The following is a 26,069-nucleotide window of genomic DNA, read 5'->3' on the forward strand; positions in this document are numbered from 1 at the left end:
ATTGCCCACCTGATCCTTTCAATTGGAGATGCCAGGGATTGAACCAGGGACCTTGGCTGTGCTGCTGAGCTGTGACCCCCTCCACACATCAGGTCTCCCAGAGAGGGCGGGGGGGGGGGAGAGGGAGAGAGAGAGATCATCCCTTGACCATTTGCTCCCTTGGAAGAATAATTTACAGCCCTTGAGGAATATCCATGTCATGCGGTTGCCAGCCTATTGGATATCTTGGCAGCCCAGTCCACAAAGCGACGAGTCCTTCATCCATTTTTAAAAGCAAGAAATTGTGTCAGTCCCAGTTGGTGTGTTTAAATTTAGTACTCCAAGGCCTGAAGTTGGCCTTTCTTTTTACCCTTGCAGAACGCACTGCTCAGATGCTCTCAGACCTTTGACCTCTTAGAAAGCATTCTTAAGTGCTTTCTTCTGGCTTGTGTCCCCCCCCCCCCCCATGCCTCTTTCCGATATTTGCCTGGCTTTGTCTGTGGAGAGAGCTGTGAATGTTGCAATATCAGTTTCTGTCCTGCTCTCCCCGCCCTCCTTTATGGGTTTATGCAGTTCACTGGGGTTTCCTGTTCTCTTTGCTTTTCTACCCTTCTCCCTCAGATTGTCCCAGTAGGAATTGAGGTCCTGCCTTTGTAAACGAATGTGTGTTGGGTCCTGATGTCATCTTATTCTTGGAAAGGTGGCCGGAGCAAAGGAAAACACACAGCTAGGAACACACCATACTGGGGGGAAAAAAACTTCAGGCAATTCATTCAAGTTCAAGCAGTGATTAGCCGGAACATTGACTGGCGCAATCCTGTCTGTCTTCAACTCTGGTCTAAGCCTATTGATTTCAGTAGGCTGAGACTGGGCTTCACTCTGCGTCGGATTGCACTGTGGGCCTCGCACAAGCTTCAGAGCGCAGATAGAAGGAAGCGGCGGTGCCAGTAAACGAAAGCAACGCGGCACCATTTCACCTGCTTGACGGAAACTGCACTTCTGTGCATTGACACGATCTCTCGAGAGCTGTCGGAAGCTGAAGATTGCTGCTCAGGGCGAGCTAATGAGAAAAGTAGTAGGTCTACGGCTGCATCTTTCCTGGTTTTAAAAGTGCATACATTTGGCAAAATAAATAATTACTTTAAAAGCAGAGTGAGACACAGGCTGTACAGGGAAATTTAACTCTTTCCTGGCCTCATTCCAGTAGACTCGGAGTTTACAAAGCACAGACTGCGTAATATTTTATTTATTTTTATGGAAACCATTTTTATGCCTCCTTTCTATCTGTTCAGGGTCTCAAACATTTGAACAATTAAAATTAATTTTAAAAGATAAAATAAAAACAGTGTACAAAGAGCAAAAATAAAAGATAAAAATCTACACATTCAGCACCAGAACCAGGAAGGAAGGCCTGAAATTGTTATTGAGGGTGTGTCAGATGAAACAAAAGAAGTCTACACCTGCTGATGAAAGAGGGAGGCAGATAGCGTGGTGTAGTGGTTAAGAGCAAGTGGACTCTAATCTGGAGAACCGGGTTTAATTCCCCACTCCTCCACATGAGCAGTGGACTCCTATCAAGTGAACCGAATTTGTTTCCCCATTCCTACACAGGAAGCCTGCTGGGTGACCTTGGGCCAGTCACAGTTCTCTCAGCCCCACCTACCGCACAAGGGGTCTGTTGTGGGAAGAAGAAGGGAAAGGAGTTTGTAAGCCATCTTGAGTCTCCTTACAGGAGAGAACGGTGGGGTATAAATCCAAACTTTTCTTCTTCATGAATCTCCCTAAGGAGAAAGTTCCAAAGTTTTGGTGCCATGACCAAGAAGGCCCTTGCTTTGATCTGTACTTGTGGGCCTCTGCTTTAGGTTTCCTCCACTGACCTGCAATTTGTACGCTTTGAATTCATGCCACATTAGAGAATCTTTTCTTAGGTTTCACTCAAAAAAATCATGGGAGAGGCAGAAAGCCTCCACGGTGGCTTAACTGTATTTGTTTGCAGAAGTGGAAGGGTTCCACGTGATTACTGTTCATGCTTTCTTTTCCTCTCCCCCTGCCCCTCCCCCCGTCCCACTCCCAATTGTAGAAGGACTGAGAAAGTTGAGAGTGATGGAATTTGTGAAATACAAGCTGTGCTGCAGGAGAAATCTGTTTTTGATTTTTGCCTGGTCTTTTGGATACTCAAAAACTGAACTCTAACTGTTCAGCTGTGGGTGACTGGGTGCCGAGTGTAAAAATACAAAGCCAGCGCTTTATGGGGTCTCTTGTCTGGCTGCTCCATATTCAAAGGCATTCTTATGACTGTATCAGAAGCCTTTTGTGTTCAGCCGTCCGACATGCAGCGACCGGGTTCGATCCAGCTGTCGCTTGCTGAAAGGACTGCGCCTGTGATGAATCGGATTGGAATGTGACGCAGTCTGGCTTTGCTAGTTTCTGAAGCCTTTTTAACATTTTTAATTAAAAAGAGAGCAAGAGAGTCCCACAACTGTTAATCAGAGTCTAGTGGGGAATTCTTTCATTCGGTGAACATTCAACAATATTCTCAGGCCGTCCCCTTAGAAGTGCAGAAATAAATAATCCAGTGGTGCGGTTTCACATGAGGCCATCAAGAAGGAGAAGGAGAAGAAGAAGAAAAGAGGGGAGACTCACAGGAGTTTACAATCTCCTTTCCCTTCCCCCCTCACAACAAACACCCTGTGAGGTGGGTAGGGCTGAGAGAGCTCCAAAGAACTGTGACTAGCCCAAGGTCACCCAGCTGGCGTGTGTTGACGTGTACAGGCTAATCTGAATTCTGCAGATAAGCCTCCACAGCTCAGGCGGCAGAGCGGGGAATCAAACCCGGTTCCTCCAGATTAGAAAGCACCTGCTCTTAACCACTATGCCACTGCTCCGCCTTATACTGAGTCAGATGGTCAGTAGTCATCTGTCTCACAACTGGGTGCTCTGACTGACGGGGGCTTTATTTGCATCTTTTATGTCCCATAGTGGGGTATTTTTCTCCCCAGTTGGGACCCAAAGCAGCTTACATCATTCCCTCTCTTTCCTTTTATCCCCACAAGAACCCTGTGTGATAAGTTAGGCAGAGAATGCATGACTGGCCCAACACCACCCAGTGTGCTTCCATGGTAGAGGGGGGCAGGCTTCAAACTTGTGTGTCTCACATCCTGGGCAGACTCTGCCATTACACTACTCTGGCTTCCCAGGGTCTGTGGCAGAATGACGGCTTTCTGAATGCGTGCTCCTCTTAGCATCTTTCAGTATTGTAAAGATTAGTGTGGATTTTCAGATTCTGTAAATTTCTAGTGGGAGAAATGAGTATTTGTTTTCTTTTTTTGGGTTGTTTGTTCTCCAGTGTTGAATGTGTCTTTGTGTGGCTATATTTTGAAAAAAAATCAGCTTGTAACTGACTCAGAACTGATTCATTTCAAGTTTATGCATTGATAAAGAAACACACGCTGGGATATAACTTCACCTGTCTGTCAGCCTTGTGTTTGCTTCTTTCCCGTAGCCTAGGGTGCTTTGGAATTTTTTCGCCCCCAAAAGGGAGCTAGTGGGAAGAATGGCGCCTTATCTGGGAGAAGGGAAATGAATTTCTCGGTTCAGAGAAAGGCTTTTTCCTCTTCTTACCGTAGTGTGCTTAGGAGAAGTCAAGTAAAAACTCAGACCTGGCTGGGATCCCAAAAAAATACTGGATGCATGATGGAATGTGAGTTTTCGCTAAAACTCCCTGAATTGTTAGTTGGATTTAGCATCTGCGAAGTACCCAGAGCCGGGTACGACAGTTCACTGAACAACCAGAGTTACTTCTCTAAGAAGAAGAAGAGTTAAGATTCATACCCCACCTTTCTCTCCTGTAAGGAGACTCAAGGTGGCCTACAAGCTTCTTCCCCTTCCTCTCTCCACAACAGGCACCTTGTGAGGTAGATGGGGCTGAGAAAGTTCTGAGAGAACTGTGACTAGCCCAAGGTCACCCAGCAGGAATGTAGGAGTGCGGAAACACCTCTTGTTCACTAGATAAGCCTCCGCCACTCAGGTGGAGGAGTGAGGAATTGAACCCAGTTCGAATCCACCTGCTCTTAACCACTTCACTATACCACCTGCTCTTAACCACTTCACTACACCACTCTGGCTCTTAGCATATGAGAAGTAGTAAAGAACGCAAGAAGTGCCCTGTGGAATCATCCAGGTGATCCATCTAGTCCAGCATCCCGTTTCCCAAAGCAGCCAACTGGAGGACCACACAGACGGGGCACAGTGGCCAAGGCCTTTCTTTTTTGCTGCCTTCTAGCCCTGGTGCTCAGAGGTTGCCCTCCTTTGTACATGGAGTGTCCCTTTACTCACCATCACCAGCAACCCCCGATTGACAGATCTATCTCCCCTCCCTCCCCGGCTTTTAAACCATTGATGCTGTCAGAGAGTTCCGAAGTTTAATTATTTATTGCGTGAAGGAGTATTTTATTTCGTGCGTCCTAAATCATCTTTCCTGACAACTTCATTGGGTCCCCCTTAGTTCCAGCATGATGGAAGGAGAAAAAGCTTACTTAATCCACTTTCTCCATCCCATGCATAATTTTTATAAAGCAAGCAGTTAATGGAAAACGCTCCTTCCGAGACTTTGTTTGTCCCTTCGTTTACGAGGATTTCTACCTTCCCAAGTAATTTCTTTTCTTGAAGAGTGCTGTGGTATACTACAGGTAGGCTGTGAACCGTGTACACTTCATAGCTACTTTTTATGTTAAGAAAGCCAAGGGGTGCTTGTGGCTGATACCTTTTTGCTGAGGGCATTGTGACTCAATTAGTGTTCCTTGTCCTGTTTGACTACATTGTCTTGGTCACCCAGTCTGGGGTCTCAGTGAGAAAGGCAGGCTATAAATAAAAGTAACTAAATATGTAAATGAGAAAGGCAGGCTATAAATATAGTATATAAGTACATAAATGTATTTCATCCAGCCTTCAGAGGCCTTGGTGGACATTTCTTACGTAATGGTTGGGTCAAGACTTAATGTGGAAAGACCTTTTTGAGCAACATCTATCTGACAAAGGGCCCTTGGACTCAAAGGCTTACACGCTGAATGTTTTGTGAACAAGTTTCTCAGACTAGATTTTCTTCTTCTTCTTCTTCTTCTTCTTCTTCTTCTTCTTCTTCTTCTTCTTCTTCTTCTTCTTCTTCTTCTTCTTCTTCTTCTTCTTCTTCTCCTCCTCCTCCTCCTTCTCCTCCTCCTCCTCCTCCTCCACCACCTTCTCCTATTCCTCCTCCTCCTCCTCCTCCTCCTCCTCCTCCTACTACTACTACTACTACTACTACTACTACTACTACTACTACTACTACTAGCTGGCTTATTGCCTCTGTATGTGGGAATGTGCACATGCTTTCTATAAATGGGATAGGTTTGTGTGTCCTTGAGTAACATACACATCAAATTATTTTTAATCTTGTAAGGACACACACACACACACTTACCATTGTAGTGTTCTTTCAGTAGAGTTTGAATTCTTCCTCCATTATGATACGTGTCTTGCCACGGTCTCTCTCAGCCTAACCTACCTCACCTATTATGAGGATAGAGGCCAACAAGGGAGAATCTTAAAAGCTCTCTTCAGTTCTTTTGGAGGGAGAACAAGAGAGAAATAAGTAGGTTTGTATGAATGCTCTCATCTGCGAGTTTGTTAAGCAGTGGAACTTGGACTTCAGCCTGTTGATTATCTTTTTACATCACCTCAAAAAGCTCAGGGCTGTTGTGGTTTTTCTGGACTACGTGGCTGTGGTCTAGTAGTTTTTGCTCCTAATGTTTCGCCCACATCTATGGCTGACATCTTCAGAGGCATGTCACAGTACGATGTTTTTCTCTTCATGTGTTTCTCTCTGTGCCCTGGAGAGAAACACAAATGACATGTCTCTGAAGATGCCAGCCAGGGAAGTTGGCAAAACGTTATGAGTGAAAACTAGAGCCAGTGTGGTGTAGTGGTTAAGAGCAGGTGCACTAATCTGAAGAACCGGATTTGATTCCCTGCTCTGCCACTTGAGCTGTGGAGGCTTATCTGGTGAACCAGATCAGATTGCACACTACAACACATGCCAGCTGGGTGACCTTGGGCTAGTCACAAGTTCTTTGGAGCTCTCAGCCTCACCTATCTCACAGGGTGTTTGTTGTGGGGAGGGGAAGGGAAAGGAGATTGTAAGCCCCTTTGAGTCTCCTTACAGGAGAGAAAGGGGGGATATAAATCCAAATGCTTCTTCTTCTCTACCAGATCATGGTCACACAGCCTGGAAAACCCACAACAGCCAGTAGATTCCAGCCATTAAAATCTTCAACTCAGGGTTGTTCTTCCCCGTCTCTGTGTTATTTTCACAACAACCCTGTGAAGTAGTATAGACTGAGAGTGACTATCCCAAGATCACTCGAGAGCCTTGGATGGCACAGCGGAGATTCGAACTTGGGTCCCTGCAGTCCTGGTTTGACGCTGTGGCCACCTGGACTACAATCTTACCCTGCCAACCCGCCAGGAAAACCAGTAGAAGTTTTCAGCCTGGCTGAAGGATTTGTTTTTAGTCTACTATTTTAAAGCCAAGTAATCATCTGATCCAAACACAGTACAGCTTTCAGTGCAGAGAATGTCTATGAATCACTGTAGTGTTAAAATCCTCCTGACTCTTTGCCTGAATAAAACAGTGCGTGGATGGCATCACCTCCTGCCTACAGGACACCCTCTGCATACTGAACAGGTGTGATGAACATCCATTTGGCTACTTTTAGCTCTAGCCTAAGCAGGTACCTAGTTACTACATGAAAGCAACATTGAGGCTTTGGTCTCCATCTGGGTTTCATGCGAGCAGAATGAAAAGGAGAAGAAAAGAATATCAATGAAACTTCAGAAAATGTGATGCCTTCTGTCAACCTTTTAATTCTATCTCATCCAGTTTCCTCTCCATTCTACATCCCCTTTCCAACAAGAGTTTTGTCTGAACTAGTCCCAGGATCCTTTTTGGTGGTTACCGTGGTGTAGTGGTTAAGAGCAGGTGCACTTTAATCTGGAGAACCGGGTTTGATTCCCCTGCTCTGCCACTTGAGCTGTGGAGGCTTATCTGTGAAACCAGATTAGCTTGTGCACTCCAAAACATGCCAGCTGGGTGACCTTGGGCTAGTCACAGTTCTCTCAGAACTCTCTCAGCCCCACTCACCTCACAGGGTGTTTCCTGTGGCAGGGGGGAAGGGAAAGGAGATTGTAAGTTCCTTTGAGTCTCCTTGCAGGAGAGAAAGGGGGAGATATAAATCCAAATTCTTCTTCTTTTTCAAAAATGGCAAAACTGATTGGAACCAACCACTGTGGTAAGGTATAACAGATATAGAATGCGGTGTAATATTATTTCTTTGTGAGACCCAGGTTTATACCCCTGCTTCCCTTTGGCTATTCTCACACTCTGAGCCTAATCTGTATTTGTGAGAATAAAATGAAAACACTGGAAGGCACTTTGGATCTCCATCGGGGAACAAATGCCAAAAATGCCCAAAAAATGCCAAAAAATGAAGCAAACAAACCCATAAGTAAAGATAAATAAAACAAAGTCGGTTTAAAAGTGAGATGTGTGTATATAGGTTGAAACCCTGCATGGTATAATGGTTAGTGTCAGACTAGGATCTAGGGCAGCTGGGTTCGAATCTCTACAGTGCCCTGGGAGTTGGCCAGGTGACCTTGGGCCCATCAGCCTACCATTCCTCACAAGGTTGTTGTTGTGGGGATAGGGTAGAGTGAATCATGGGGTAAGTCACTTCGAGACCCCAACAGGATATAATTAAAACCAGACAGAAGTATAGATCACAAGGCACAACAATGGGTAGTGTAATACGTTAAAATTTAGAAGCAATTCTACAAAGCCATTTTGTAGAGTAGAATGACATTAAGCTGTGACAGACCTTCTGTCTCCTTTCAAAGAAATGGCCAAGTCAGGATCTTTTTAAAAAGTCATTCTGTGGGGCTGAAACCAGGTGATCTTGAAGCCTGTTCCATAGGGAGGGTATCACAACCTGAAGGGCTCTTTTCCTTCCGGCGGACAATATAACTTGGTTATGAAACTGTGCAAGACTTCACTGTTCATGGTCGAGAGGTGGATTTGAGGGTCGTTGTTGACTTGAAACTGAACACAGCCTGGACCTGTTATACCACAGGAGGTCGACGTGTTGTATCAGAAGCATCGGAGCATGCCGAAGGAGAACCACACTTGCATCACCTAGGAGACATCATTTGGCAAACTGTGTCTGACGCCGAGTATTTTTAATGAAAGATCTTTATCAACCGTTATATTCATAGGGCAGCAACTAAGATGATGGCCAGCTTCAAGAAAAGTAGATTGTCTGGAGGAAAAGCCTGTCGCATCCTTTATACAGGAGAATGGTCTAGGTGCAAGACAGCAATCTCCGAAGATCTGAAAAGTGTCTGTACTTATTGAGGGAGGAAGAGGAGATGGGGGACATTTTTGCCTCTGAATTAAGGGCAACAGGGGCAGGGCTTAGGAATGCAACTTGCTTTGGCCTCTCTACTAGGGGAATCCATCACAAGTTTTAAGAACCGACAGGTGATAAAGTGGGGTTACCTGTTGAAGCCTTGTCGCAGGAGCACTGCCAAAGGTTCAGCTCAGCATCTTGAGTCACTCATTAGGCCCTTTCCGCACATGCAAAATAATTCACTTTCAATCCACTTTCAGTGCACTTTTGCAGCTGTGTGGAATACCAGAATCCACTTTGAAACAATTGTGAAGGTGAGTTGAAAGTGCATTATTCTTCATGTGCAGAAGGGGTCTTCGGGCAGCAAAGAGAGAGTTATTTTGGCCATAGACTCCAAGCCAGTCGTCGGCTTGTTTGAATTGTCTAACGTCTACTTCCACGTTGTACCCAGTCTTGGGAAAAATTTTGCGGCTCGACATCTCTCGTTTTCCAATCTCAGTTTTGTTTGGAACGTGTGTAAGACTGGTCCAGCAGGCCAAACCAAGGAAGAATCAATCCTTGTGGATTTTTTCGCAGCGCAGGGGTAGCCTAACAAATCGGGCCCCAAAGATCCAGCATACAAGAGGTAGATTGGGCCAGTTTTTTCATGCCTTCATCAGCTGGAATGGCAGTCTGTGTGTATTTTGGCATCCTCCCCTCCAAATTCTGTGCACAGGACTATCCAGTGTCCCGAATAGGTTACGCAGTGCAAACACATGCAGACTGTTATGCAAATATGTACTTAACAGGTATGGAATTTCAAAGCATTTGACAGGATTCGGGAGAGGAGAGAATATCAAATAGTGCAGAACCAATTCCAACCTGGTTATAGGTGAACAGTTTGAAACCGAGGAGCTGGAACCCGTGCCTTCTACTTTCTAGTGAGCTTCCAAAGCCATAGGGCCAGACCCGAAGCGCGGCTAATGATATACCTGCATCCGAGTGAGATTTTTAAGCTTTGAATGGCAGGTCACGATACTGCATCTCAGATTGCTTTTGGAAAAACTCCCTTAACTTTCACAAGAGCCAGCATGGGGTAGTGGTTAAGAGCAGGTGGATTCTAATCTGTAGAACTGGGTTTGATTCCCCACTCCTCCCACCTGAGTGGCAGAGACTTACCTGGTGAACCAGTTGTGTTATGCACTCCTACGTTGCTGCTGGGCCAGTTGCAGTTTTCTCCAGAACACTCTCAGCCCCACCAACCTCACAAGGAGTCTGTTGTGTGGAGAGGAAGGGAACATAAGAACATAAGAACATAAGAACAAGCCAGCTGGATCAGACCAAAGTCCATCTAGTCCAGCTCTCTGCTACTTGCAGTGGCCCACCAGGTGCCTTTGGGAGCTCACGTGTAGGATGTGAACGCAATGGCCTTCTGCGGCTGTTGCTCCCGATCACCTGGTCTGTTAAGGCATTTGCAATCTCAGAAAGGAAAGGAGCTTGTAAGCCACCTTGAGTCTCCTTACAGGAGAGAAAGATGGGGTATAAATCCAAAACTCTTATTCTCCTTTCCATGAGGCACTGGGGAGGGGGGCTTCTGTTTGGGTCTGAGAGAGAGAGAGACCTCAAACCTCAGTCTATATAAACTCCAATTGTTTTGTTATCAGACCTTTGTAACAGATAATTTGACATGTGTTCAAACCCTTTGTCAGCCACGACAGCCGAAAATTAATTCGTGGTGGGATATACTGAGATTCTTAGTATTTTTGGTAGACATAGAGTCTGCAGGATGCTTGGCCCCAAGACATGGCTGTGAGCAATTTTAATTACGTGACAGTCTCTGGAAGGACATCAAAACGGTTGAAACTCTTAACCAGTTTCCAGACTGACTTTCAGGGGAGAGCTACACAGAGAGGAAGTGTCTCCTCTGGGCAGAGCTCTGAGCAGGTCTCGTGCTACTTTAAGAGCAACTGACACCCCACCCTCGGCGGAAGGATTTTTGTCTCGCTACACCGGCTTACCTTGCGCCCACATCAACCTGCTAATTATTCCGGCGGTGCCAGCGTGTGGTATTCTGAGCGGCATGAGCTGCGTTCCTAAAAATATCCCCAGTATTAGAGACAGAACTTCAAGACGCCGACTTGCCAAGTGTCTCTTTTAAGGGCGGCTTGTGTGGAGGAAATTTATCGCGTGTCGCTGTGAGAAAGGCCTTTTTTTGGCCAGATCAAACGTTTGCCGTGCAAGCCTTGACTCCTTCTGTGCTTTTGTCGCTGAAATTCTAAACTTTATAACAATGACATTCACAATGCAGAATGTGATTTGCCGGGGGTCCAGCACCATAAACCTACTGTTGGTCTCGTGTACCAACAGATATTTCTGCCCTTAATCTGTAAAGCGAACAATTCTGTCATCCTGTTATACCTTCCCGTAGTTTATTCGATCAGGTTGCATTTAATAGGCAATGCTTGATGCGGGTGTTTCATTTTGTGCTGTGAATCGATGAAGAAAACCTGTGTCTTCCACTTCCAAGGCATTATGTTATTTTCCCAAGGACATAGCAGGTTGTGCTGTACCTGCACCCCTCTCCCCACTTCTGGAGAGCTTCCAAAATACTTGATTCTTATTGTGCCAAATCATTGGCATGATTTCTGTTGTCGTTTTTTAAAAAGCTGCTCTTGCTCCTCAGGACTCAAAACAAAATGTTCCTCTGGTTTTCTAGGGGGGATGGAGAAGGTATGGAAGGCAGAAAGTGACAGCTGGAAGGCAGACATTGACAATTGGTAAGGAAGGAAGAAATTGACAATTAGTGCTGCAATTTCAGCCCCGGGATCTGTTGGTCATAGTAAACCTGGGAGTTTTTTGGGGGGGAGAGGGGGGAGTTACATATGTTACGTTAGTTTCAAGTCCAGTAGCATCTTAACAAGGTTTTTGGGATGCAAACTTTCGAAAGTCAAAACTTTCGTCGTCAAATATCTGGCCCTGCTTACTTTCCAAAAATGCTTGCTGGGTACCAGGAACAATGCCAATGCCATGGGGACAGGACAGGATATAAAGTCAATCCAATAAATAAATGGAACCCATGATCACCACATTGGGGACCCAGGGACAAACTGTGTTGCATGCATTTAGTATACTTAGCTGAGCGATCCCGTTAAGTGTGTGGCTGTCTACCTACCTGTCTACCTACCTGTCTACCTGCAAACCCTTGTTGATTTCCTCCCTTGCTTGGGAAACCGTTTCGGCCCTTAAAGCAGCAGATGGCCGTGGCAAAAAATGATCCACAAAAGGCAACATGGTTGCGTGGTCTACGTTTCCCGGGTGGGAGCAGGTGGTGTTGGAAAGAGGTGATTATTCTGAGACTTTAATGAACCTTTGCCGTATGTGGTGCCCGATAATTAAAAAATATCTCATTGCAAAGAGCAGTGAAACCAGAACTTTTAGCATTCGTGATTGAATCCAGATCCCCGTACACAAGAAAGTATCTGTTTGCCTCATGGTTGGAGATAACCGTCTCACTTTTCATGATGTTGGATGGATGCTTGAAGGATAGAGGGAATCCAGACCCACTGCACAGCCAGCCAGAAGATCTAATCCATTTCGAGAAATCTCCCAAGTTCCCACAGGAGGCCTCTTTTAGTCAATTAGCTGCCCTTGGCAGGGGCTGGAGTACCGCAGAAAGTGGTTAATGAGGCTCACAGTCTTGTCAGAGGTTCAGAAATGCCGGCCCTGACTGCGGTGGGTCCTTGGCTGGTTTTGGGCCCGTTCCATACATGTTACAGACTTTAAGGGACAATGTTTGTTCCTTGAGAATGTTTTTGAAGGCTCCCTTTACTGTAAAATAGAGATCTAGAAGGCCAAATGTGAGCCCTGCCTTTGTTTGAAGCAATGCTGCATGTGTTTATCTTTTGTAAAGCACAGTTTCAATGTTTCTTGGTATTTTGGTGCTGGAAGATCAGGAAGGAAGCCTCCGCACAAAATTGGGTATTGTCTGTAAATCTGTTCTATCTTAAAGGCAGATGACTTTGCATTGGTTGTAGGCTACTGCAGAGGACCTTGAATGAAATCAGGAACACCCCCTCATATAAAGGGGGCGGGTGAAAACTATGTAATTAGGGTGGATTCTTGCTTAACTTGTTGGTGTTTAAGCAAAGCTACCCAAGGAGAAAATACATATGCACCCTTCAGATGTGTGCCTTTAAGTGGACTAGACAGGGAATAGACTGTCAAACATTGTTATCCTTTGATATTTTTGATCCCTTCTTGGAGTACTGCTAATATAACAGCATTTCAGCAGCAGAGAAAGCTCTTCCTGTTCAGTTGGATGCTGGTTTGAGACTGAAAGATAAAGTTGTTGGTGCACTGGTACACCTGAGTTACAACATTTGGTGCCAGCTCTGTTTGTGGCACCAGCAAATGAGCTGTTCCTACCTGGTTGGTGCATGCTACCTTGCGACACAATTTTGTGTTGCATGAGAGATCTTCCTACCTCAGGGTGGAGCCAGCGTGGTGTGGTGGTTAAGAGCAGGTGCACTCTAATCTGGAGAACCGGGTTTGATTCCCTGCTCTGCCACTTGAGCTGTGGAGGCTGATCTGGTGAACCAGATCAGCTTGTGCACTCCCACACATGCCAGCTGGGTGATCTTGGGCTAGTCACAGTTCTTCGGAGTTCTCTCAGCCCCACCTGCCTCACAGGGTGTTTGTTGGGGGGAGGGGGAAGGAAAGGGGATTGTAAGCCCCTTTGAGACTCAATACAGGAGAGAAAGGGAGGAATATAATTCCAAACTCTTCTTCTCCTCAGTTCTATTTGCTTGTTGCTGGTCATCTTAGCTGGAACTTTGAGCCATCCTTTAATGACCAAAAGGCAAATTGCTCCCAATGACTGGCTGATTTTGTAGAAGCTTGATATTTTTCATCACGGTCAGTGTCAGCCGTGGTGTGTGCTTAAACGTCTTGCCGCTTCCTTCCATGCCGTAAAACATCTATTTAAATAGTCTGCAAAGGTTCAGAGCTGTCTGTAGGACATTGAAAGGCTTCAGCATATTTTGGTCATCGAATGTAGCTGAGAGAGTAGTCGTTAATGACTTCCTTCTCATTACCACTTCCGAGATATTCCGTGAAGCAGCCGAAAGAGATGATGTCACCTTTTGGCACAATACCCCAGGAGCTCTAGCGGGCAGGGGGCTGCAGACCACATCAGAATTCAGAGCAAGAGGATGATGAAAGCTCTGGCAAAAGAAAGCACTTTTGCATTACAATTTAATATTATCAATAGTTGACATGGAGATTAATAATCCATAAAGTTGCTGCAGACCACACACTGGTTGTTGCTCATGCTTGATTAGGAAATGGTACACACACACAGGGTCTCACAATCTATATATATAAAAAGCAAACCGTGAGTTTGTTTCTGATGGTCTAGCACAGGAACTGCTGGTCCAATTCCTCTGAAAATTCCCAGCCACTGTAGTCAGCCAGGCGAGAGTGTTTATAAATGTTCACATACCTGAAATTTCACACCTGTCCCAGGTAAAATGCCTTTTTCCTGGCGCTCCATGGTGAAGGACATGCAGCTGGCTGTGTGTAACTGTCACCCTTAGAATGTTCGTGCCCTTAGAATATTCGCTCAGTTGGCCAGATATGAGCAGTGAAAACAGTACATAGGTAATAAATCGAGTGTGTGGTTCATAAGTCAACCTGGACCACACACAGAGATAACACCCTTAAAGCCTGCAAAAATTTATCCGCTGCAGTACTGAAGTTTTTTAACATCAATGGTGGTAGATTCATACCAGCAGCGTTGAAGGTGTTTAACGCTAAGGTGGCCCAGCACCTTTTGGATGGTATCCCCATCTTGATCCAAGCATGGCACCAGAAATTGGAAAGCATCCAATCCAATTTCCTTTATAAGATCTTTGGCACCCCGCATTGTGTCCCCTATGGTGTTCTTTGTTTGGAATCAGGGCAACATTTATTAGAAACAAGGGCATGGGTTGTAACTTTTAAGTTTTGGCTGCGTCTTTGTTTTTGCACTGACCCTAACAGTTTGTCCCAGTTAGAAATGAGAGAGCTTCAGCTTTCGAAATGGTGGCTACATATTGAAAAAAAGATCTTTCCCTTGGGCTTCTCTTGGGAGGCCCTACAAATGCTCACCGCTCCGGAGATTTACCATCGCTTAAAGTCTAGATTATTTGATCAAGAGTACCAATTTCTCCTGAGCAAAGCACAAAGCTCTTGCTCTCCAATAGTCTTTGGGATTATCCCTCAGAAAACTAGCCCTGCTATATATCTGCAACAACTTATTAATTACAATAGCAGATGGGTCATGACCAGAGCAAGGTGTAACTCTTTTCCGTCAGCACATCTTCAAGGTCGATTCTCTGGTATTCCACAAGATGAGCGTCGCTGTCAATTCTGTCCTGATACAACTGTAACACTTTCTCATATTCTGCTCCATTGTTCAAAGTACAACAACATCAGAACCAATTTGAGAACTGTGTTACCAACAGGATTTATGCTCCTCTCTGATAAAACAAAAATGGCTAAGCTTCTAAATAGCTCTAGTGTGGAAATATCTGAAGCTGTTGCTATGTTTTTGCTCGGTGTACTGCAAGTTGAGCAATAATGATCTTTTTATTGTATTTGAAATTCTTGGCACTGGTTTTATGCCTAATAAAGGTTTTTGGATTTGGAGTGGAAGTGAAACACATACACTCATTGCCGTGTGAGACGTCAGGTGGGGTCCCCCCCCCTGACATGCAGGTACCTTTCACTCTCTGTGTCTCACCCACTACTACCACACAACACACATACTCTTATACACATTCAGCTCATCCTCATCCTCACACTCCTCACTCTGCCCTCCCTCACATCTAACCACCACTTAACTACTTCCTCACCCATATTTCACACCCATATTAAACAAGCTTGAATGTAAAAGACAGCTGGAGGGAGGGAGAGGGAAGGGACGGAGGGGGAGGCATGCAAGGGAAGAGAAGTAAGGGAGGGGAGAGAGTGAGGGGTGACATGCAAGGGGGGGAGGGAGGGGACCTAACATCTGGACATGACCCACCCACCCTAGCAGAGGGAGAGGGAAGGGAGGGAGGGGGAGGCATGCAAGGGAAGAGAAGTGAGGGAGGGGAGAGAGGGAGGGGTGGCATGCAAGGGAGGGGAGGGAGGGGCCAGCCAGCCTAGATTCTCTGAATACTGAGGTTACAGTTCAGAAAACCAGGTTGCCTCTGAGGCACGCGTTACTCAGGAGTAAGCTCGGTAAAGCAACCGTGACGTACTTTGAATGGCTGAGTCGCACCCCTCAGAGGGTTTACTCAAAAGCGATACCCATTGCCACCAACCAACCTTACTCCCAGGTAAAGGATCGTGACCAGCCAGCTTAGACATGTGGGAGGGGTGCCTTTCCATTCCCCCCCCCCCAAGGAATGCGGTCACACACATCAATGACATCGCACAGTATCAGGCTGCGTGTTTCCATGAGCACGTACTGCAGGCCTCTGCAATTGATTTGCTGCTACTGTTCCTTTCCCATTTCACCACAATAACCCACAGCAACGCGTGGCCGGGTACCGCTAGTAAGACATAAATTCACACCAGACCAGGTGCTCGGGAGCAGCAGCAGCAGCAGAAGGCCATTGCTTTCACATCCTACATGTGAGTTCCCAAAGGCATCTGGTGGGCCAGTGCTGGATTAGATGGACTCTGGTCTGATCCAGCAGGTTCGTTCTTATGTTCTTATGTTCTGGTTGTTTTTGTTCACTGTCCTATATCTGTGCATGGTTCACAACTTGAATTACTGTAGGAGCCAGATGAAAAATTTAGGCAACTTAATTCATCTATAACCCCTGAATCATGTCACATTAACACACAAACAATGAAAAGAACTTCATGCACATGTATTTCTCTGTTGTCCAGCAAAACATATTCTGATGTGAAGTAAAAAGTTAGTACTTCTCCTGAAGATCACTCAAAGGCACCTCAATAAATCCACTGTTGAAAATACTAAATGCCACAATTAAATTTCTAGGTGCCATGGCGACTCAGCATCTGGGATTTGTTTAAGCCAGCCATAGTGTGTGGGTTGGAAATGAATGGAGAGCACTTGCTCCTTTGTAGAAATGTTTTTTTAAATAATTACTTCAAAAGTGTTTGCCTATTCAGGAAGCATTTCCCCCTCTCTCTGTACCTCTCTTGATTTTGTTTGTCTTGAGTGACGACAGCCAACTCTGGCTGCATAGCACCATAACTCTGGCTACATCATCCCATTTGCTGTGCGATTCTCAGAGAGTCAGACGGGTGGTCCCAAGCCAATCCAAAAACAAAATTTGTTTAGCAGGCAAAATGGAAAAGCGAACTTCACACAGGGGGCTTCCATATGCTTTCAGCTAAGCAAGCGCCGTACCAGGGCTGTGTCAGATTAGTGGGTTGGAAGAGACAGAACCGTGTCCCAGAAGCACCCCTTCTGGGCCAGCCCTGCTATGTTAGCATAGAGAGCGGCTACTCAAAGCTTTGCAGTGACTTTTGCTGGCTACAGTTTAGCCTAACCCTTTATACTCCCACAAGAAGGAGCTGTCATTTCTATGTCTGAATAGCCTGTCACATTTTCTTCCTGCCATTCTCCCAACCTTCTCAGGGAAGCATATGCGATTCATAACAATGCCCTGACATAGATGAGGTTGAGCAAGAGTCACTCAGTTCGCTGCCTGGCCAAGTGGGGATGTGAACCAAAGGTCTCCCCAGTCCGAATCCAACACTCTGACCACTACATCACGCTGCCAAATTGTATGCCAGCAGAAATGCCAAGGGCCCTGATTTCTGCCCCTTTCACTGAGGGTGGAGCGGGGGGGTTAAAGAACCTTTGAATCTTGAACAGCATTTCTGCATCCTCTTCCTTTTATTTATAAAATGCCTAAAATTACTTTGTGAGGGTTTTTTTTAAGACTCCTTCTAGCCCAGGGGTAGGGAACCTGCAGCTCTCCAGATGTTCAGGAACTACAATTCCCATCAGCCTCTGTCAGCATGGCCAATTGGCCATGCTGGTAAGCTTTGGCTAGATCCGTAATTTGATATTATTGGGGGAGAGTCTGTTTAAAATGTCTGTTGCTGTTCCTGGGGGGAAGTAGAGGGGAGGATCACTGCTCACGAGTAATCTAATGTGTAGAGCCAAAGGTTCTGGCCCCAATTGAAAGCTTGACACCTATTTCCCGTGAGGAAACTGGGATCTTCAGATTCAAAATGATGTTGCCGCATCTACTATTCCTCCTGAGTATATCTGCCAAGGACAGAATCCAGGGCCCTGACTAACAAAGATGGCACTTCCACCCAGTGGTGTAGCCTGGTGCAAAATTTGAGTCCTCGCCCCCTATATGGGTGGCTGCCCTCCCCCACCACAACCAAACAACATTTCGAATTTCCCACACCATGCATGCGTGCTGGGGCAATTTTCTGCCCCCCCCCCCCACATGACTAAATGGCCACAGTCCAGGGACATTTGACACCATATGTCCCCCTGGGCGTTACACCCTATCATGTGGGTCGTCTCCGACAATTTATTTATGCTTTAGAGTATGTTGCATCATCAGTTATTTGAATCCAGTCTTCATCTATTAGGGACCGGATTACTCCGGTCCTGTACCAACTACACTGGCTCCCGATCGAGTACTGGGTCATGTTTAAGGTTCTGGTTTTGACCTTTAAAGCTATTCGTGGCCTTGGACCAGCATACCCTCTGAGGACCCCGTCTCTCCCTATATCGCCCTGCTAGGCCCCTCCGCTCCTCGGAGGCGGACCTTCTGGTGATCCCTGGCCCCAAAGTGATCCGGCTGGCCTCCACAAGGGCCAAGGGGCTTTTACTGACCCTGGCCCTCACCTGGTGGAACAGGCTCCCCAAGTGAGGAATCAGTGGGGTCCTCTGCTTGGGACATACAGAGTTTCCTTGAGGGCCTGTAAAACTGCGACCTGTTCCGCCCAGGCATTTGCCAGCCGGGATAACATCTCACTTCTGTGGAAAAACTGGCCTCCTGTGGGGAGTAGGAATGGGGAAGGGAAACAATTTTAATCGCCATCTCAACTTTGAATTTTATAATTGTATATGGTTTTAACTGGGATTGGGGGTGAATTGGATTTTAATTGTTTATATGTATGATGGACACCGCCCTGAGCCCTTCGGGGAAGGGCGGCATAGAAATTTAATAAAATTTAAAAAAATTGTGAATGAGAAGGCAGTAAGTGGAGAATTTACACTCTAGCTGGTAAACTACCCTCCCAGTTATGATTTCTGCCCTGGATGTGAGAATTAATGTCTTAGTTTGTTCATTCTTGGGGTGCCATATCGACTTGGTTCAAGGATCTGAGACCATATTTTATTTATTTGTTCATTTTATTACCGTGTTTCAAAAAACAACAACAATACTAAGCACTTTGTACGGAATAAAAGGGAAAACTAGTCTGCGTATGGTCACAGTGGGCATTGTCAGAACGTTAAATTAAAACTCAAAATTTGTTTTTATCACATTGACTTGACAGACGGACATTTACCAGTGAATTAATCTGTGTCTAGGGGTTGCAGCAATTTGGTTGCTGGCACTTTTATGACCCTAAGCAGCCATGCAGTTAGTGCTGTGATCAGTGAAGCCTCGCCCAGTCGGAAGGATCTGGGCACCCGTCCATTTCAAAGGCGATTATTACAAATATGGCAGGCAGTAGATTGGAACGACTTGGGGGCAGTTTGGGAACACACTGAGACAGCTGCAGGAAAGCACTGGACGCAACGTTAATTGGCGTTCTGTCATTTAATTGGGTTTATTTTGTTTCCTGCAGGCCCTGTTGCTGATAGGTGGGGTTGCCGTGTCCTGCCTGGCTCTGGATCTCCTCTTCCTCCTCTTCTACTCCTTCTGGCTGTGCTGTCGCCATCGGAAGAGCGAAGAACAGCTGAACGCAGATTGCTGCTGTACAGCCTGGTGTGTCATCATTGCCACGCTGGTCTGCAGGTGAGTCTAGGTGTCCCCCCACCCCACCCCTTTGCCTCTTTCTCCAGCACCTAGCCGAGTCTGACCTCGTGAGTGTTGAACAATACTGCTGGGGTCGAACTCGCCACCTTACCCAGGCAAAGCTGTGGTTTGTCAAACATAGCCAACGCGGTGTGGTGGTTAAGAGTGGCAGATTCTTATCTGGTAAACCAGGTTTATTTCCCCACTCCCATGAAGCCTGCTGGGTGACCTTGGACCAGTTACGGCTCTCTCCAAACTCTCTCGGTCCCACCTACCTCACAAGGTGTCTATTACAGGGAGAAGAAAGGAGTTTGTAAGCCCCTTTGAGACTCCTTACAGTTGAGAAAAGTGGGGTATAAATCCAAACACCTCCTCCTCTTCCTCTTCTTTTACTTCTTCTTTACGTCAGTTAGCCCCCTACTCAGTACCAGTGTAAGAGTCTCTGCTCTAGGCCCCATAAAAAGAAACTGGCTAGTTTTTCAGTGCCATAGGAGTCTCTGTCAGTCTCAGAAGGTGTATGTTTTGTCTTGTCAAGATCTACAGGGAAATATTGGAGGAGAAAGAAGAAGTGGGCTTGGGGGAGGAGGCAGAAAAGGGGTTCCCATTCTCTGCATTTTCTTGGCTGCTCGGACAGTCTCCAGTATTCTAGTCCTTTAGCAGACGTAAGATACAACCAGATGTTGAAAGATGGTTTTTGCAGCTCTCCCAGAAATAGCACTTCCCCCAACGTTGAAGAATAAGGTGGTAATTAGATGGGCAAATTAACTCATCCCCAGGAGTAACATTAAGGGTTTTTTTAAGGGTTCAGCTTGTAAAATTCCTGTAATTAAAGGTGTCTTAGACCATTGTTAATATGAGACTTGTATAGATGGGTTTTCCTCTTGGGTCAGGGGTAAGGACTTTAGCTAGTTCCTTGACAGTTCCTTGTCTCTCTGCTAGAAGATGACTGTGGTACCCCTAGATGAGGGCTTCACTTAGAGGAAGACGTTTATACCCACCCTTTCTCGTGTAAGGAGACTCAAGGTGGCTTACAAGCTCCTTTCCCTTCCTCTCTCCTCATTCCTTGTGAGGTAGGTGAGGCTGAGAGAGTTCCGAGGGAACTGTGACTAGCCCAAGGTCACCCAGCAGGAATGTAGGAGTGCGGAAACACATCTGGTTCACCAAATAAGCCTCCACCACTTAGGTGGAGGAGTGGGGAATCAAACCCAGTTCTGCAGATTAAAGTTTGCCTGCTTTTAACCATTATGCCACTGCTTAGTTGTTGGGGTTAAGGAGTCCTGCCCAGGAGAAGAGCTGCCCAGGCAAAGAGCTGGGCATTCTCCTTCTGGCCTTAAGGGGCTAGAAGAGACGCTGATGCCAAGACTACCACCCCATTTCCTTCTCTCCCCCAGCCTGGGATGGTTTATTGAGTGAAGAAGCTGGTTGGTGTCTTAGATGGATTGTTATTTGTAGCTGAGGTGGGCGAAAGGCACTTAAAAGCAGAGGCGTAGATGGCTGGATCTGAAAGAAAGTGACTCATTGGCACAGCTCATGTGTTCGTGGTGGCTTTCACATCTTAAGTATGGTTCAGGAAAGTGCCGGCTCTGTGCCGGCTCTCTCTCATTCTTGAAAGTATAAAGCATCTGCAGCTGTTTCCTCACAGGGTCATCCTTCTTCCTTAGTTCCTCTGACTGGAAACTGCTGTTTCTGCTGTTCTAAGAATAGTGCTTCCTGCCCCGAGTAGGTCTGGGCTGGGATTTTTGGAGAAGCGAGAATGCAGTCTGTGGAAGAATGGCACTTCCGATTTCGAAACGGTCATGATGAAAACCAAGTTCTGTCTTCTTCCTGTACATGCCAGGGCCTTGTGATCCAGTGACCCACTCTACAGTCGCCCAACCACATTTCCTGTACTGTGTAGAGCCTGTGTGGTGTAGTGGTTAAGATCAGGTGCCCTCTGATCTGGAGAACCAGGTTGGATTCCCCACTCTGCCACTTGAGCTGTGGAGGCTTTTTTGGTGAACCAGATGTGTTTCCACACTCCTACGTTCCTGCTGGGTGACCTTGGGCTAGTCTCTCTGGACTCTCTCAGCCCCACCTACCTCATGATGTGTCTGTTGTGGGGAGAGGAAGGGAAAGGAACTTATATGCCAGCTTGAGTCTCCTTATAGGAGCAAGCCAAATTCTCCAGATTAGAATCCACCTGCTCTTCACCACCACACCATGCTGTCTCTCAGAGGTCGGCTGAGACTGGGCATCATGTAATTATGACTAGTTATGGAACCAGTTATGGCAAACTGTGTTCCTTGAAGGTGGGAAGCTTTGAAAGCCGCCCACAGTGACATACTGTCATGAGGGGGGACACTCCAGGCTTCCTTCGGGTCTGACAGTGGATGTGGTGCTGGATGTCGTGCTGCAGAGCTGGAGGAAAGCAGTGTGTTTTGTTTTCCTTCCTTTGTAACTCGGGGTTTGCTGGCTTCCCTTTCAGCGGAGACCCTCGAATGAATGGGAGGCTGGTTTTTTTCCCCAAGTCAGGAGCAGATTGAAATGCACCATCACATCTTATTTATTTCCTTACTTGGTTTCTTTTTCTTATAGTGCCGGGATCGCTGTCGGCTTCTATGGAAATGGGGAAACCAGCGATGGCATTCATCGAGTGACGTATTCCCTCCGGCATGCCAATCGCACTGTTTCTGGGGTCCAAGACCGGGTGAGTTGAAGCCGCCTCCCAAAGAGTCCATATGGTGAAGGAGGCAGCTGAAATCTACTCACCTGCGGGTCTACTCACCTGCCTCCCAGCAAGGCTTGGACGGTTTCCCCTTAACAGAGGGAGATGCTACTCTCTTCCGTCCTTTTCCTAAAAATAGAAGCTTGGACTTGGTGGGATAAATAAAGACACGTTCTGTCACAATTATACACGGTTCAGACAGCTGCACATGCACACACACGTTTCAGAACGTCACTGCTCAAAAGGGTAGGGGGTAAAACCCCCCAGTTAATTTACAGCTTTGCCATTTGATAATGTGGATACAAGGAGCTGCCTTAAGAGTCCGAGCCCCTTTTTGTTGGCTAATTGACAGCCGGCTAATCGATAGCTGTTTTGTAGCTGAAATGGGTATTTCCACTGGACTTTAGTTGACATTGGTCTTTCCATGCCCATCAGGAAGAGTCTGAATGTTGTGAGAAATGCCAAGAAAGAATGTGGCTCCTTGCATCCCATCCTTCTCTTCCACCCATCTGACAAAGGCAGTTTTAACTCTAAAAAGCTTATACCCTGAAAATCTTGAGGGTCTCAAAGCTGCTATTAGACTCAAATCTTGCTTTTCTACTGTAGACCCACTTGGCTGCCTGAGAGCCAGTGTGGTGTAGTGGTTAAGAGCAGGTGCACTCTAATCTGGAGAACCGGGTTTCATTCCTCACTCTGCCACTTGAGCTATGGAGGCTTATCTGGGGAACCTTTGGCCTTTGTTTTTATGCTCATGTGTCAAGAATCGGTCCTTTCTTTCTTTCCCCCTCAGGTGCTCGACACAGCAGTTGCCCTAAACCAAACGGCAGAACCGAACTTAGTGGTCCTCGAGGAGATGTTTGCCAAGCAGACGGACTTCCTGCACGTTGTCCAGAAGCTCCAAGGACTGCTGGATGATCTAGTGAGGCAGGCAACCGAGATCCCTTTCTGGAAGAACGAGGACGTCTCTCTGGAAGAGTTGGCCGTCCGGGTCGATCTGTATGACTGGTACAGGTAAGTAGCGGGAATCTTTTTGTGGATATTTTTTAATGTCGTTCTTCTAGGGGGAGTTGTGGGGGTGGGTGGGTCATAGTGATTGTTTGAGTTGCATTCAGAGGTCACAGGGCTTTAGCTTTAGTCTCACCTCTGGCTTAGGGCTCCGGGATCCTTTCTGTCTCTCTCAAACCAGAAAGGTATCAAGCTTTGAAGCTCAGAAAGAAGAAGAAGAAGAGGAGTAGGAGTTTGGATTTATATCCCCCCCCTTTCTCTCCTGTTAAGAGACTCAAAGGGGCTTAAAAATCTCCTTTCCCTCCTCCCCCCCCCACAACAAACACCGTGTGAGCTCTGAAGAACTGTGACTAGCCCAAGGTCACCCAGCTGGCATGTGTTGGAGTTCACAATCTAATCTGGTTGCCCAGATAAACCTCCTCAGCTCAAGTGGCAGAGCGGGGAATCCAACCCAGTTCCCCTGATTAGAGTGCACCTGCTCTTAACCACTACACCACGTAAATTGTCTTAATTAAAGGAGAACTTGTTTTAAGCTAGAACAACAGTGAGCCTCACCATCAGCTCAGTGCCATTAATTTCTTAAAATCCTGCTGGGGATGGAAAAAGTAACTTATGGTAACCTTATAGGGTTTGCAAGCCAAGAGACATTGCCTGCCTCTGCATAGCGACCCCTGGAATCCCTTGGTGGTCTCCCATCCCAAACTTATTATTTTTATTTATTTAATAAATTGGTATCCTGCCCATTTCCAACCAAGGTTGAACTCAGGGTGGCTTACTGAGATTAAAACGATAATATGAAAACGATAAAACGAAAACGATAATACGAAAACGATTTTTAAAAATTCGTCACTATGACTTAAGACCTATATAGAACTCCTGATGGCAAAAAAACAGCCATATCAGTTTAAACCAGCAATACATCTCCCTGTCTGATGTTTTGCCCGCCTCATCTAAAAGAAAAGGAGGAAGAGAACGAAAAGGAACTTAGGCGAACCTAAGTGTATGAAAGGAAAGATGTGATTGGTGGCTGTATAGATAGTTTAAAGATGGTTTTGATAGAGATAAGAAGACTCTCAGATTTGAAGTAGGTATAAGCACATTAGAGAGTCAATTATGTATGGATGACTCACATTTTATTTTAAAAATGGATGAGATTTCACATTAGACACAGAAAGGGAGATTCTCAAAGATTATATGATAAGCTGGGCCAGGAATGTCGGATTTAGTATTAAATTAGAGATCTGACAGAAGTTATGGACTAAAGATCTGAGCTTCACAAAGAGTTATTATATTAAACTACAACAAAATGTATTATTTTTGGTATATGATCCCATGTAAATTATCTAACATAAAAGAAGAAGGAATAGAGTTTGGATTTATATCCCCCCTTTCTCTCCTGTAAGGAGACTCAAAGGGGCTTGCAATCTCCTTTCCCTTCCCTTCCCCTCACCCCCAAACAAACACCCTGTGAGATAGGTGGGGCTGAGAGAGCTCTGAAGAACTGGGACTAGCCCAAGGTCACACAGCTGGCATGTGTTGGAGTGCACAGGGTAATCTAGTTCAGCAGATAAGTCTCCACAGCTCGGCAGAGCGGTTCTCCAGATTAGAATTCACTTGTTCTTAACCACTACACCATTCTGGCTCTCAAAAGAAGGATAGGACAAGCGCTGGAAATGTGGAGAGGAGACAGGCACTTTAAGTCGCCATTGGTGGACTTGCAAAATAGCAAAATTGTATTGGCAACAAATTCTCAGAGAGATATTAAAGTTTTTTAAAGAAAATATAAAAATGAAACCAGAAGTGTACCTATTTGGAATGTTAGACAAACTTAAAGATAGAAGGCATGAAGACTTATTCAGATGTTTATCTGTGGAGGCAAGAATGATCTGGGCCAAAAGTTGGAAAGCACCATATTTCCCAACTATACAAGAACGACAATCTACAGTCATGGAATTTGTAAGACTGGCAAGATTGGCAGGTTACGTTCTCTGTAAACCTTGCAATTAATTCATACTAGTCTGGAAAGAATGGGTAAATTATATAGTGCAAGATTACAATAATAATGCACACATTGTTATTGGTTGTGAAATGTGATTGTTGGAAAAAGAGCTTTTCTTTTTTCTCATTAACAGAAAGTTGAAGTTGATTGGTGATAGTAGTCATTACATCATTAGGTCTGTTTCCTTTCCATGTTAATGAAGTTACAATAATGGTGGTATTAGGGCTGGATTGTTTGTCAACACATTCTATTTGTGTACTCTGTATTGTTAAATATTGTTTGTGTGTAAATATAATAAGGTATTACTTTTTTTAGAAGAAAAGATGGGTTGGTATCAATAATTAATGGGTGGTTATTGGGAGACCAGCATTAAAACATAGGGATGCATGAATGACCTCTACCAAAGACCTGGTGGGACATCTCTGCCTTGCAGGCCCTGAAGAACTATTGAAGGCCCTGCAGGGCCCTGGTGTCAGCTGGCAGAGAATTCCACCAGGCTGAGACCAGGGACTTCTCAGCCCTGGCTCTGGATGAGGCCAGCCTAAAGTCCTTGAGGCCAGGGACTTCCAATAGATTACTGTCAGAGGACCAAAGTGTCATCTTCGTGCAAAATGAAGAAATGCAGTTCCGAAGATACGAGAACCTAGCGTAGCTTAGTGTTCCTACAGCTTGTTGGTTTGGTAATGGTCACTCTTGAGCATTGAAGGCCATACCTTTTCACTCCGCACCTGCTAATTTAGTCCTCATTCTGTTTTGACCATTGTTGTGATTTTTTGACCATTGTTGTGACACTTTTGACCAGTGTTGTGAATTTTTATTTTTATTTTTTTTGGTGCTAGGTGGCTGGGATACCTGGGCTTGCTCCTGTTCCATGTCTTGATCTGTTTGCTGGTGCTGTTTGGACTGATTAGAAACTCAAAGGCTATTCTGATAGGGTAAGTTTGGATGGTGCGAACAGCGCTTGGTTTTGAGCG

At 45.7% G+C, this 26,069-nt stretch overlaps 1 protein-coding gene across 2 annotated transcripts in view; it reads left to right on the forward strand.

Annotated features, from left to right (window-relative positions):
* TTYH3 (tweety family member 3) overlaps positions 1–26,069 on the forward strand; it is a 74,313-nt gene that overhangs the window by 9,360 nt on the left and 38,884 nt on the right. For both annotated transcript variants that reach the window (XM_048492518.1, XM_048492519.1), the window contains exons 2-5: positions 19,218–19,387; positions 21,962–22,073; positions 22,882–23,102; positions 25,935–26,030. In XM_048492518.1, coding sequence (XP_048348475.1) covers positions 19,218–19,387; positions 21,962–22,073; positions 22,882–23,102; positions 25,935–26,030 — 599 coding nt within the window. The remainder of the gene's footprint in view (positions 1–19,217; positions 19,388–21,961; positions 22,074–22,881; positions 23,103–25,934; positions 26,031–26,069) is intronic.

The sequence above is a fragment of the Sphaerodactylus townsendi genome, linkage group LG04 (genome assembly GCF_021028975.2).
Source record: "Sphaerodactylus townsendi isolate TG3544 linkage group LG04, MPM_Stown_v2.3, whole genome shotgun sequence".
Taxonomy (NCBI): Eukaryota; Metazoa; Chordata; class Lepidosauria; order Squamata; family Sphaerodactylidae; genus Sphaerodactylus; species Sphaerodactylus townsendi.